Raw genomic sequence first — 14930 nt, forward strand, 5'->3', positions numbered from 1 at the left:
ATCAGCATTAAGCCTGCCATCATCTACTGAGCCCGCTCCTTTCGAGTTACTACAACTACTACCACTACTTTCCTTTGCGCTACCTTCTGTGAAGAAGGCAACGGGTACTAATCAATCAGAGGCACAGTGGGGCGGGTCTTTCCGTAATGCGGATGGGGAAAAGTCAATCAAACTACCGTAAATTCCTGCTAATGGATATCAAAGCGGCCATTTGGCATGCAGATTGTAACATTTCCAATAAGAAGTGTGTATGACTGGTGCAGTATTTTAATTTTTTTTACATTTATATCTGCATTGACGTAAAACCTAGAGACTTTCAAACATCAAAATGTCATTTATTATGTATTTGTGTCAAAATGACATATAAACATCTATTCCTATTCTATTGTGCCTGGAAACACTTCCAACACAAATACATTTTGATGTTTGAAAGTTTCTAGGTTTTTATATCAATGCAGATTTAAATGTAAAAAAATTCAAATATTGCACCAGTCATACAGAACAAAATATGCTGATACATATTTTGCCGTCATTACTGCCGGCATTGTCTTGCTGTAATCAAGTCAGTAGCCGATGTATTTATGGTTAAAAACTCTCTCCCCATATGCCAAACTAAGGTGATCCAAATCTGCAGGCGCTATGTCCCGAGATAGCCCTCCCTTTATGTCACCTAGCAGCAGCGACGCCGCGTCACACATGTTTCTGTTGTGTTGGAAAATCCACACAGCTGACACACAGCTGACACGCAACAGAACCGCCACGCACGCGCAATGCAGCCAGTGTGTGGCCATCTTTAGTCAGAGGTCCCTATAGAATTCCGTCAACTACTTTATGAGACAATTGCATTAATATTGTCACATTTGAATTCTTACCTTTTTTGGCTGCCTGGTCCTGGCAGTTTTCATAGGTGCAGGGTCCCCAGGCACTCCAAGAAGACACCTCACACTCAACAGGACAGCTGATATGGCAGAGCTGGGTGGTGTTTGGGGAGATACCCAGACACAGATCACTGTCCATTGGCCGCAATGCTTTGGAGACAAAGAGAAGAGCTATGTGACACACTGTAGGCCTACTGTGTAACATTGTAGGAATTATGTTATGATCTATTTTTTTTTTTTTTTTTTTACACTAACATGTAACAAGATACAATCAAATGAAAGAGAACAAAAAAATATGTGGACATTAAACATGAAAATCCACAAATTGTCCAGAATGGGTTTCCCAGCTCTTTTCATTAATAATCCGACAAATACTGTTTGACATGTGAATCACGCTCAGCGAATTGACACAGGTTGCTTAGATGTTGACATATTATTTTCATATTTTGTAATATGAGTTTCTAACTTATACGTCAATACCTTCCCATTCAGTTTCAAAGCTGTATAGAAGACCATTCATACAAACTGTGCAGGGACAACAGAAGTTCAACTCTAATCTTCAAAGTTATGAAGTTATAAATCTGCATAGTTAAACAGAACAAACCACAAAGACATGTAAAACGTGTAAAAAATAAATTACAAAAAGTAAATAAAAATTGCAGAAGTTGGTCTTTATGGTCCCCTAGACCCCTGCCTTTGGAATCCCACAGCCCCCAGAAACAAATCCTCAACATCAAAGCCAAGCCATTTGCAAACAGTCTACTATTTTATTTTTGGCACCCACTGCCAAAACCCCCCACATCTTCCAAAACCAGACAACTTTGAAACAACAAAGGTTTTTTTTTTCTTCCCAGCACAGCAGGCCAGTCTTCAATGTGGCCTGATTCTCAGTGGACCTCAGCTCCAAACAGCTGCAGGTGACTCTCTGCAAGGTCATCAGGCTGATAAATCATTCTCGCTGTGCCACGACAGGACTGAGCCTCATTCACATGCAAATTGCCTCCACTTGGCCAAAGGTGCATCCTTTAATAGTGTCATTTAAATATGCGTACATGTGGCATGCCCTTGAGTACCCCCGTTAGACAAAAAAACGCTTGATATGTCAAATGCTGCAATGTGATTTGTCGCTATGTAATTTACATCAATATCCTATCATTTTCTAATTATATTACATGGTTTGGTGTGTTTTTCTTTGCAGTTGCTAAACATGTATTCATGTAGAGAACAATAAAAACTGAAACATCAAATCAGCACATCGAAACACGTTGTTGATCGCACCATTAGTTTGGAAATCCAATGGCACCCGGGGACCTGTACAATTTCCATGCAACATGAGTACTAACATTGCGCCAGGGGACTGAATAACATCACATGCTGTTACACAATGTATTACCATCAATTGGTCATTTTGGACGGTAGACTATTCATTAAACCAAATTTTAGTTACAAATTAAGATATTCTCACAAATAGAAGGTAACTGTAGGACACAGGTTATTCCAACACATTCTCACTCCCATCTGGTAAATAAGGACGCTTGGTCAGGTGCCTTTGTTGTCGGGACTATTGGCGTCCCTTTAGATTGAGGAAAAGGTTGTGGGTGGACTTACGGTTCTGTGACTCGCGGGAACGGGACGGTTGAAAAAGACAGCTGATTAAAGCTTTAGTGCGAAACTTTTTTATATCAATGAGGTTCCTTTACATCCAAGTTGTTGTCTAGTGAGTTGCTACAAAGATAATTAAGACTATCAGCTCCACACAACTCTCTCTGGATTTCTCAGTATGGCTACGGTCAGAAGATTGTGTCGCCACGTGACTTTCCCGACTAGATGCTTGAGTGAAGATAATGACCTCTTCTGAAGAGTCTGTCATCTTTTTTTAATCCTCCATGTCCTCCTTGGCTACTAGCAACTGTGTGGAGGGGTGGGTGCACGTGCGAAGGCTTGTATCATGTGGACGCGCCAACAGTGTTGTAGTCATTACTTAGAACTCCTCCTGGGGGAGACAGAAACTACGCACTATAGCTTTAAAAAGAACTTCCGGTTGTCTTTCAACTTTTTTAGACCTTGGAACTAATGGCTTGGTATAAAAATGGGTTCGGAAGTAAAAGTGAAAGAGTTTGTGGTGGGCAGGGATTGACAGGGCCGTCAAACGACCGCAAAATTTAAAATGTGCAACATTCTCAACAAATTAAACTTTAAAAGATATCTACCTCTGGCTGCAGACATGTGGTGTCACATGGTATCATATTGCAATTCTGAACCTTCAGAACAATATTATTATTTTTCTACTTCCTGCACCCTGCCTTCTATTTCATGAGTCATCTGTCAGGCCCTACTGTGACTGGCACAGCTCTTAAAAGGTATGACTTATAATCTGACTGGCTGTGAAGACAGTGACTCATTACCACACTCCTGTGAATATTCCACTATACCCTACCCGTGCTTCTGTATGTGTTTGGGTATGCCTCCACTGAACCTGCCTACCCAGCACTTTGCAAGGGTCTTTGCGATTATCTGTATCTGTATTTTAACACAGCTATACTATTTTAAGGATGTGACTGAAGGAATTTCCCACATCCTTAAGAGAGAAAGGAAAAATCCAAGGCGTTCAAAATACCCAGTAATTAGAGGAGTGCAAGCGGTGCATTGAGCTGAATGCTAATGTCAGCACACCAACTGTCAAGACAGTGACGGGGTTTTTCCTGACTCAGCATGGGCTTTCGGGGGTGACTACAGATGACAGTGAAGACAGTCAGTGTTGCCTTGTTTGATATAAATCTATGCACGTTACTGTTATTTCTGACCATTTGAGCAAATTAACAAAACTGGTTAATACTACCTTTAAGTTCTCCAGGAGGACAGTAAAACCCTATTGCGCTCATATATTTGTTCTGTTCATTCAACAGTTTGGTAAATTGGTATTAAACACATTCAGAGAGGATTTGAATTATTGAACTATTTTTGTTATCATTAGTCTTATTTTGGCATTTTCCCATTGGTGCTGGCAACAAAACCTCCTCTATTGTATACAGAAAAAAAACCTGAGTATTTGCTTTTTCTAATTAGCATGGCAAAATGTTGCACTCTTTTGGAAACCCACAACTTAAAAACCAACCAGTGCTGGATACTACCTGCCCAAGATATTATTATTTAAAAAAAACAGAACCAAAAGACTCATGCATGGGGCAGTTTGCTAGTTCCCTTTGTCAACAAATCACCTACTGCCCCCACCCCTAAATAGGTATACTTTTAGCATCTAACAAATATCCATACAAAGACATGTCCTTCCAACATATTACACAGCACTGGAGTCCTGGGGCAGTTGCCCACTTTTCCCACAACCATAGCTATGCTATTTACCCTTAAAGGTGCCCTGCCACACAAAACCATTTTTACTTGCATTTTTGGAAATCTCTTAGGTCAATCACAACAGCTGGTCTGTCTGATGTCATGTTGCCTGAGCTCATTACTATTCACAAGCTCGCCCAGTTGCGCTGGGTTGAGGATACTGATAACCAGGCTCTCATTGGCTAGCTGTTAGCCAATCAGAGTCAAGCAGCTTAGCTTGTTAAATATCAAAGAAAACTGGCACAAATCGAGCAGAGTCTTCCTGCAGGCTTTCTATACCACACTAGAATGGCTTGGAACAAGGTAACCAAGGTAACCAAGGCATTTTTTCCACAACAAATGTTACAGAGTCCATGGAAGAACTTCAGACGTTACCACAATGTAACGAAATACATGTGGGATGGCACCGTTAAACAGAACGTACAGCTGAGGATAAATCTGTTTCATAGATTAATTTAGCTGGTATTTGGTCAGACACTAAAATATTTCCAATCCATTGACAGTTTTGAAATTTACAACTGAGGCAAAAATGTCAACCATCAGGTGGTGTTGGATAGTCTGGAGATCATCAAAGTCCTGTAAATAGAGGTGTGACGAGATCTCGTCCCCACGAGATCACGCAAGATTATCTGTGACTAGATTTCTCGTCAAGGTAAAACAGTGTCTCGTGATATCAGTACACGTGAAGAGCAGCGGCCTTGAAATTAGTTTAGGAAAAACCCCCGCACGTTCTCCAAAGTTGACTCTGAGGTCACTTTTGCAGAATGATAGCTGAAGAAAAAATCTTCCATTAGAACGCCGACATGACCACCGCTCTCTCGCTCCTTCTCTCTCTTTCTCTCTCTCTCCCCCTCTCTTGGCCAACACACACATCCACAGCATGCAGTTGACTGTAGCGCTGAGTTGGGAAGCAGACAGCAAAACCTAACTTTACTTTTAATGACAAGAGAAATGTTCTCCCTTTGTCCTATAGTGGTCAGAAAGCACTAGTAGTAGGCTTTAGTAGCCTACTAGTGGTGCTGCAATGAATAAAATGCAGAGGAGGAGAAAGAGCATCTCTCTTCACAGAAATCATCTGTTGAGTACTTGATGGTAATTTATTTCTTCTTTAGAATATAATCAATGTGAAACAATTGTAAAACAATTACTGTCTCAATGGTCTCAACTACTGCCAGAAAATGCTTGGTTACGTTGGAACCTTGGTTCTCTGAGTGAAGAGACTCAGAAGCCAGTCATTTCAGTTTATCTCAAAGCCTTTCAGTACTTGGTTTTCCTTTTGTGACTTTATTTTACTATGTCTTATTTCTTCATTGAAGTTTTTTGGAAAATAGTGTTAAAATCTCTCGTCTCGATCTTGTCTTGTCTCGTGAGCTGGGAATCTCGTCGCACCCCTAGGAGGTATATAAACCATGAACCATGAAGATCTGTACTAAATGTCATTCCTATTCACATTCCAATCTTTTTTAACAATATTTCACTCTGAAACCAACAACCCACATAGCCATCCCTCGAGCCACGCCACTAACATGTATAACATTTTAAAATGAAGGCCGGCAAGTTGGCAAGTCAAATGAGGGAATATGGAAAATGGGGCTACCAAACTGTCAGTATTGGCTATGAAAATGTCATATCATTCTAACGAGCTATATCTTAAAACTGGGGGGGTAATGAACACACGGTTAGCAAATATGCCACTGCACTAAAATGTGCTAAATTAGATCATCTAAATGACCTGTTGATGACTTTTAATTCCAACGTGTCGAACAGTCAGGCATCCCATTTCTTAAAAAAAACTTTTAATCTGCAGAATTTTAGGAGAACCATGGCCAAGTTGTTCTCCTCCCTCCTTGGCCAGTCTGAGCATCTCTTTACAACCATAACAAAGCCTGATTAATGCAAGCCTCCACACAGACTCACCTTGCTCTGGAATCTTTGTGCCAGATGGTGTAGTCTTGCCTGTGTTGCTCTCCCAGCCGCTAAATTAGGAACTTGCGCTGCCATGTGCCACCTGCCATTAATAACCTGACTTCCAGTTCCTTTCCAGCCGAGGATTCATGGCATCACAGTGGCACAGCTGTTATACAGCATGTCAGTTTGCTCCCCAATTGGATTTCATATTAATCGGAAACCAATACAGGAAAAACAGCTGAAACAATTTTTTCTTTTCCCACTCCGCAACATTCAATAGACATTGTCTTCAGAAGAAAATGGGAAATATGTGCCACCATGGGGGATAAAAAGCTGCATACGATGATCAAAAAACACCCCTTTTGAGAATTTAGATCTGTAATAAGCTGTCAGAATCAAATTTAATAAACATATCAAACAAACTTTGTAATACATTCAAAATGATAAGGCATCATATACGTGTCATGGCAGCTTTGCTGTTTTTTCATGCTATGATACTCTCTCACTTATCTTACTGTGGTACCGTATGGGGCCAAGTTTCCCGGACAACAGTCAAACCCATCATATCCTTATACAAACAGGCCCTGAAAATAATGGATCAGAAACCAACAATGTGACACCACTGTTTGATTGTACAGAAATATAAGCTTCTCAATTGTGAAAGCTTTATTAAGTTTTCTTTTCTTAAACTTTTTTTTAAATGCGTAAATAATCTATCTCCAGCCGTACTCTGTCCTTTTGTGACAAAAACAAATACAAGGAGAGTGGCCACTAGGGTAGCAGTGGGTGGCAACTGCATAGCAGAGGGGCGCAAAACCACTTTCATGTCATGTTTTTCAGTCATAGGGACACATTTTTGGAATGATTTACTAACTGAAATAAAAAACCTAAACTGAAAACATTTAAAGGTGAAATACTGGCTGAAAGAAAACCAAAAATGCAACCACTGAATGAGTTGTGTTGTTGTAATGTATTGTCTGTGCTGGATGCCTGGTTGTTTGCTTATGGCTGCCAGGGTTCATCCCGGGGTCTGGGTATGGGAGATGAGCCTTTGGTAGCCCAGGCCTCTCACTATCGGGGGAGGGGGTGTAGGAGAGCAGGTGCGACCGGTTGGGTGCTTGGGGTTTGTGCTGTTACGTGATGTGTTGGTTTTTGTTGTGTGGTCTCAACTTTGTGAAATGTTGTTGTAATATATTAGTACACAATGTATTTGCTGAATGACTGTGTAACTCACACTATGTAGTTCCTTTAAAAATTATACTTGGAAAATGTTTTTAGAAAGTCCTGACCAGGGACTGGGGTTGTAAATAAGCCTATTGGCTGAAAAGCTTTTCTGAAACACACCTACACATATTGTCATGGCCTTGACTGTAATAATTATGTACGTAATAATGTGCGCTGCATTGTTCCTGACATATAAATTAATGACATAATAAAATAAGTAATCTTTGCATGTGAATTCCAGGACTAAGTAAATCCTTCCCTTTCCAACTGTGACTAAATCAAACCAAGAAGAAGCAGTGATATGGGATGGTAGGAGCTCCGAGTAATCGGGCTGGCAATGATGTGTCCTCACAGATACTGGCAGACTATCCTATTTCAGTCACTCTGGGATTTGCTGATCATCCATGAAAGCAAATGATAAGATTATATCTGCCTAATTGAGCTATGGACTCCCAAACTGGCTCATCACATCAAAATCATCCACTGTACGCTCGGACACAATAACTTAGAAACAATACAGTTACTGTGGTCTTGATAAAAGCCATCACAAATATAGAATGCATTCCAAAGCTGAGTCCTGAAGTCAATGCTAAAAGTGGTTAAAGGTTTAGTTCCACTATTTCCGCTGACGCACTCACTATTTTTTTTATGGTTTTAAAAGTTTCACCTATTTTCAGGTTTGCAAGATAGAAAACGTATTAGACCAGAAACTCCATTTCCCCTAGCCAAATAGTTGACATTATGCAAATACAAAATCAATCACCAGTAGTGCAATGGCCACCATTGTAAGACTGAAATGAAGGAATTAGATGTTGCCAACACAGAAACAGCTGAGAGAAAGTAGTGAGAAATATGCAAAGGATGAATAAAGGCTCTCATTTGGCATGTCCAAGTTAGAAGGTAGCTAAAATTATACAAGACATGACAGAACAAAACCTGTCTGAGAATGAGTGCAAAGACAGGTGCAGGGTGAAAAGAAGGAGGAGGATGTGGCATTCATTTATAACATACTCTACACTCCTCTCTTCTTTCTACTCGCTTTTCTCCTTCTAACACACTGCTTTGTTAGTAACACCTTGGACAATAATACCTGTTAATGTCCCCATCTTCCACCAAAAAACACTATTTAACAATGACCATGTTAACGCATTTTCTTTCTCATCCCGACAATAGATTGTAAAGGGGAATGGTGGAGAGTGAGACTCAATATTAACAAAATTGGCATTTGGGTGTATTGGCATGGAGGTGGATCAGCAGGTGCTGCAGAAAGGCAATGCAAGAAGGTACAGTATGGGCAGGGGGGTTCTAAAGAAATTCAGAAATAACCACTGGAAATCATGGAAACATGGAAAACAGGAACATGGAAAAGTGCCAAGTTGAAAGTAAAAATGCACTGAAGGATGAAAGCACGTGGTTGACTGTGAGCATCTGATTTGAATAATTTCTCGTGGCAGACGCCAGTTCATCCTCCCCAGCCAGATGGACTGAGACTCATTGTGTCAGTGCTGGATAAGCATGGGCGTGCTACCAGGCCACTTGCAAACGCCGTGTGCACAGTAATGCCACCAATTTTTGTGAAAGCTCATATTTCATCTGCTGTCCACTCTGTGTGACTTTTGCACAATCATTAGCATATTTATATAGCTCAGTCGTAGATTTAATATGAGGGGAAAAACCTTTTTAATTCTCCACTCTGGTTCACACATGGCTGGTAAAGGAGGATATAAGTGACTGTGTGCAAAACTGGAACAGATGACATGACTTTGGTGGGTGTGTGAAACACAAGCTCAAAAGCTCATAAACCACTTTTTTTGTCTGCCACTCAGCTCCTACAGATGCCATTTGAACCAACCTGTGTCAAAATATGTGCTATTAAAAAAGCCACAATTTATTCACGGACCATCTTTGCTTCTGTCACCCAGATATTCTTATCCCTGATGTTTTTCGATTAGATAATAAATGGCCCTTGATAGGCCATATGAATTGTTTCAATATATGGATTACCATGAAGCTACAGTCGTAGGACTGAAATTAAGCGCCCTGCTTTGCCCTGCTACACAATTAACTACTACAACTACTATTTCTAGTCATAGTTCCATTATTATGACTATAATTGCCACTGTTCATCACACCCCCAACCAGCACCGCCAGACACCGCCCACCAAGAGCCTGGGGATGTCTGAGGAGTTTTTCCTCACCATTATTGCACTAAATGCTTGCTCTTTGGGAAAACTGGAATTGTTGAGTTTTTTTAAATTCTAGAGTGTGGTCTAGGTCTACTCTATCTGTAAAGTGTCTTGAGATAATTTTTGTTATGATTTGATACTAAGAATAAAATTGAATTGAATCAGAGTGGATAAAAGCTCCAGCAGGACCAACAGGCTAACACTGGAGTCCGGTGTCCCTTGTGCGGTTATGTTTAGGCAACTAAAACTCTTCGGTTATGGTTGGGAAAGATTGTGGTTTTGATGCATTATTAAAAAATTTAGCCCCTCCTGTGTTCTGCTTCAAGTTGACATTGACTTTTTCAAACGGTAAAAAAAAGACCTGTCTGTCTCTAACCTTAACCATAGTGTGCCATATTGCATGCTGCATAGTACTACATAAAGCTGAAATGATTACTTTGTGATCTTCACATAACAAACTTGGTTTTGTGATAACTAATATGATGATGTTACATGCTAATTTGTTGTGGTTTTGGTTTTTTTGTCCTGTTTACTTTCCCTCCTCCATTTCCATGTTTGTGTCTTGTTCCTTCCCGGTCTTGTGTTGTTGGTCTTGTCTTGCGTTCCCCTCAGTGCCTGTATGTTCTGTTTCCTGTTTTATTTTGAAGTCTGTTTTTTGTCTTGTCTTGACTCTACATTTACTTTATGTATCTTCCCGCTCTTGTGATTACCTGATGTCTTCCACTTGATTCCCGGCCCTCTTGTCACCTGCCTCTCGTTACCTCATTACCTCGTGTATATAATGTCTGTGCTTCCCTTGTCTCTGGTCAGATCCTTCTGTCTTGTTTACGTGTCAAGTCTGCGTGCTTCCTGTGTATTGCTCCTGATTCTACCCGTGAGTTTTTGTTCCAGATCTTCCCTGTGAGTTTTTCCCAGTCCCAGTGAACCTGTTTGCATTGCCTCCCCCTCAGGCCTGCTTGTGGACCTTATTGCTTTTGGACTTTTTGGATTTTGATTGTTTTTGGACTTTATCTGTTCCTCTGCTCCTTGTGTTGTTTCTTTTGGACTGTTGCTCAATAAATCTGTGTTCACCTGTTCCTGCCTGCCTCCATGTGCTCAGCTTTTGCATCCTCATTCTTGCCTCAACACAACACTAATTATTCAGATCTTGGTTTGATCTTAACATTACCTATACCACCCACTCCTTAAGCTATAGGATTCAATGTTGCTTTCTAAAATGGCACCTTTAACAGTTTATATGTTTTCACTCATACATTCTTAATGGTTAATATATAATTTACTAATGCTTTATAAAGCATTAATAAGTTCTTGATATGACCAGCTTTTCTTTTCTTTTCACCAGCATATTTCCTTAGATCAGGATGGCACCAAGATCTTGGTTGCAGCTGTCGCCGTGGTCCTGCTGCCCTACACCCTACTGTGTCCTGCTGACTCCAGCTGTGCCCTGCTGTGCCACACTACATACTGTAACGCCCTGCAGCGCCCTGCTATGACATGAACTACTACCACCATTTTTTTAGTCACTGTTCTATTTTCTTTATTGTGACTGTTATTGCCACTGTGCATCACACCCCCAACCGGCACCGTCAGAGACCGCCCACCAAGAGCCTGGGTCTGGCCGAGGTTTCTTCCTAAAAGGGAGTATTTCCTCGCCACTGCGCACGGTCGCACTATGCTTGAACTTTTGGCTCACAGAAGTAAAAAAAAAAAAATCCCTTTACAATTATAACAGTAAGTCATTATTGGTCACAGGTTCCTCACCACTAGTAACCACCATTACTAGGCATTAGGATTTGGGGGGATTTTGGGGGTGGCAGTTGCTCAGTCAGTAGGGAGTTGGGTTGGTTCAAGTCCCCACACGGACTAAAAGTATGGTCGTGGACTTGTGGCTGGAGAGGTGCCAGTTCACCTCCGGGGCACTGCCAAGGTGCTCTTTAGCAAGGCACCAAACCCCCAACTGTTCGGGCTGCCTTTCCATGGGCAGCCCCCCCCCCCTTTTAACATCTCTCCATTTAGTGCATGTATAGGTACTGAGCATGTGTGTGTAATTCAGGCCTGTGTGTAATAACAACAGAGTAATTTCCCCTTGCAGGATTAATAAAGTTTAAAGTATACATTACAGTATTCTATGGGGAAAGATACAGTGTTGTGTCTGAGGTAGTCTGATGTATCACAGTGACCAAGTGACCAAAGAAAATGCACGCAGATGGCGTTATCTTAGAGCCAAAGCTGCACCATTTGAGGAATGTTTTCTCTTGCAAAGTGAAGGCAGAACAGAATTCCAATAGTGTAACATTTAATAAGATATATAGATTTTTGTGTGGAATGCATTAATAATCACTATATATTTTTACCACTAGATTCTATTAGTATTTTTTTTAAAGCAGAGTTGCAATCTTAAAGTCAGCAAATGGACCCCTCCATCCTTGGTTGTGCCAAGAGATTCTGTCCATAAAAATTACAAACAAATTTAGCGCCAAGTGACACCCTTGGCAGACTTTGGGACCCACAGAGATTTCAGTCAGATGCAGAAGAAAATTAAAAAAAAAACTTTGGCTTGAGACATGTTGGTCTAAGGATTTCTTTCTTTCATTTTCCTTTTTCTGTACTTTTTTATCCTCTTGTATGCACTTTTCAACACAGAAATGTTTCAATCAACCAATAAGATGCAATCAAACAAGCTAAATAAATAAAGTGAACAAACACTAATGAGTGGTACATAAGGCACTTACAGATCAAATATATAGCAATACAAGATGATAGAAGTAGGATAGTATGATACAACAACAATAGAAGAAATGCATGCTGGGAAAGTCACCTTCTTTGCTCCTGAGCGAGCTGAGTTTGGGTGGTGTATCGGTGCTGGTCTGGGTACAGTACACCTCTCGAGTCTGAATGCCGCCTCCACACAACCCCGTCTGGTTTCCACGCCGACGGTCCTGTTGGCTCAGCAGCACGTCCACCCTGCACTCTGTCCACTCTGTAGTCCTCCAGCTGTAACTGAGGACAGAGGTGGACAAAAGGAGAGTTAGTCTCACAGAGTGTATCAGCCGCAAATTCCCTTTCGTCCAAGTAAATAATTTGATTAATAGATTAGAATTGGATTGATCAATACAACAAATGCTCTTTTAAATGTCTGTCAGTGTGGTCTACAGTATTTTTCCGGTCCAAACACAATTTCAAATTGACCATTGACCAGCAGTCAGATCAAAGGTCACTGGATATTATGTATCGTTTCCTGTGACTAACCCTAACCCCTAACCCTAACTTTACCAGATGAATGGTTTTATCTGACAAATGTAATACTTTTCTAAGGGACCAACTATACAAATTGTACAAACATTTAAATATTGTTTATCTGGCATTACCACCAAAAACCAATGAATTGTGTTTAATTCCAAACTCATGTAGGTCTTATTATTTATTTATCTATTGATTTAAAAGGGACAATGCACATCAAATGACATTTTTTTGTTTACACTCAAAATATCAATGTGCCAGAGCTAGCAAAAAAAAGTAGCCCCTAGGCAGGTCAACACATCATCATATTACAATAATAAAAAGAATGCAAGAAAGGTGGACTGCAAATTAATAAAGAAGAAGAAGAGAAAGGAGAGGGGGACAAAAAAGTATGATGACGTAAAAAAGTTGTGATTATTTCTAAACCATCTCTTGAGTGTGGTTTTAAATGACAGATAGCTGGAGCTTTCTGAGTGCACGGAAAGCAGTTCCCGTAACTTGAGACCCGTACTGAGAAGACTTTAAAATTGACTATGTCTACTAGGGTTGTACAATTAATCAAATTTTAATCACAATCATGATTTTGGCTTCCCATAATCAACTTTGCGTGATCGAGCAATATTCTAAATGCGTCATTCCACAGAAAGCTCCGTTTTTTTTTGCAAAGCCACACTACCGCTCCGTAAACCACTGTCAGTCAGAGATGTTCCCTGCACTGCACAGCTTAGTTTCTAGATGTACACAGTCACAAAGGACAGAGTAACGTGAGGAAAAAAACACAACAGATAGCATTCGGTCATTTGTCGGTCACAAGGTTTACCAGATTACTAGTGAACGCAGCATTTTGTCCCGTCTGTTTGTTTTTCAGACAACAGCAGTGGCCAGTAATAGTCAGTGTCTGTTAATTCACAGGGCTCTAGGATGCTAGTTAGTGTCTGTTAATTCACAGGGCTCTAGGGTGCTAGTTAGTGTCTGTTAGCTCACAGGGCTCTAGGGTGCTAGTTAGTGTCTGTTAGCTCACAGGGCTCTAGGGTGCTACTTAGTGTCTGTTAGCTCACAGGGCTCTAGGGTGCTAGTTTGTGTCTGTTAGCTCACTGGGCTCTAGGGTGCTAGTTAGTGTCTGTTAGCTCACAGGGCTTTAGGGTGCTAGTTAGTGTCTGTTAGCTTACAGGGCTCTAGGGTGCTAGTTAGTATCTGTTAGATCACAGGGCTCTAAGGTGCTAGTTAGTGTTTGTTAGCTCACAGGGTTCTAGGATGCTAGTTTGTGTCTGTTAGCTCACAGGGCTCTAAGGTGCTAGTTAGTGTCTGTTAGCTCACAGGGCTTTAGGGTGCTAGTTAGGTGCTGTTAGCTCACAGGGCTCTGGGTTCTAGTTAGTGTTGTTAGCTCACAGGGCTCTAGGGTGTAGTTAGTGTCTGTTAGCTCACAGGGCTCAGGATGTAGTTAGTGTCTGTTAGCTCACAGGGCTCTAGGATGTTAGTTAGTGTCTGTTAGCTCACGGGCTCTAAGGTGCTAGTTAGTGTCTGTTAGCTCACAGGGCTCTAGGATGCTAGTTTGTGTCTGTTAGCTCACAGGGCTCTAGGGTGCTAGTTAGTGTCTGTTAGCTCACAGGGCTCTAGGGTGCTAGTTAGTGTCTGTTAGCCCACAAGGCTCTATGGTGCAAGTAACATTGTTCCTAGGTCGCACCAGTGCACCTAATGTCCTCGCATCCGCTGCCTCTCCACAAACAAATCAATGTTGTTTATATTGATATGGTTTCATTTTGCGTTACATTACTTATTTCTTCTGTAAAGCCATGCCTGTGCTTAGATCTCTCTTTGTACTCTCCGAGTAGCCCCACCCCCATTAACTCACACACGGCTCCTCAGCAACAGGTAGACCAACACAGCAGCGACGGCGCCGGTCCACACTTTTGACATTTGTCCACAGTTTTAATTGTCATTAACACAGCTGGATATTGTTAAGCATGAAAGGTAAGCCTGTATTTGAACCAGTGTTTCCACTGGTAACTCTGATATCGCTGCGGTCACGGCAAAAAATCATAGAAAAAGTCATTGAATGCAACTAAATTCAGTTTGTTGAGTAACAGCGTGTGAGATGGAGCCTGTTGGACTTGGGCAAGAGATGTGACCCATGGCCAGAATATCA

General features: G+C 41.1%; 1 protein-coding gene across 2 annotated transcripts in view; it reads right to left on the reverse strand.

Annotated features, from left to right (window-relative positions):
• Positions 1-14930, reverse strand: part of thsd7aa (thrombospondin, type I, domain containing 7Aa) — a 213050-nt gene that overhangs the window by 110299 nt on the left and 87821 nt on the right. For both annotated transcript variants that reach the window (XM_032535292.1, XM_032535291.1), the window contains exons 4-5: positions 12363-12544; positions 873-1028 (exon numbers count right to left, since the gene is read on the reverse strand). In XM_032535292.1, coding sequence (XP_032391183.1) covers positions 873-1028; positions 12363-12544 — 338 coding nt within the window. The remainder of the gene's footprint in view (positions 1-872; positions 1029-12362; positions 12545-14930) is intronic.

Source organism: Etheostoma spectabile, chromosome 14 (genome assembly GCF_008692095.1).
Source record: "Etheostoma spectabile isolate EspeVRDwgs_2016 chromosome 14, UIUC_Espe_1.0, whole genome shotgun sequence".
NCBI lineage: Eukaryota > Metazoa > Chordata > Actinopteri > Perciformes > Percidae > Etheostoma > Etheostoma spectabile.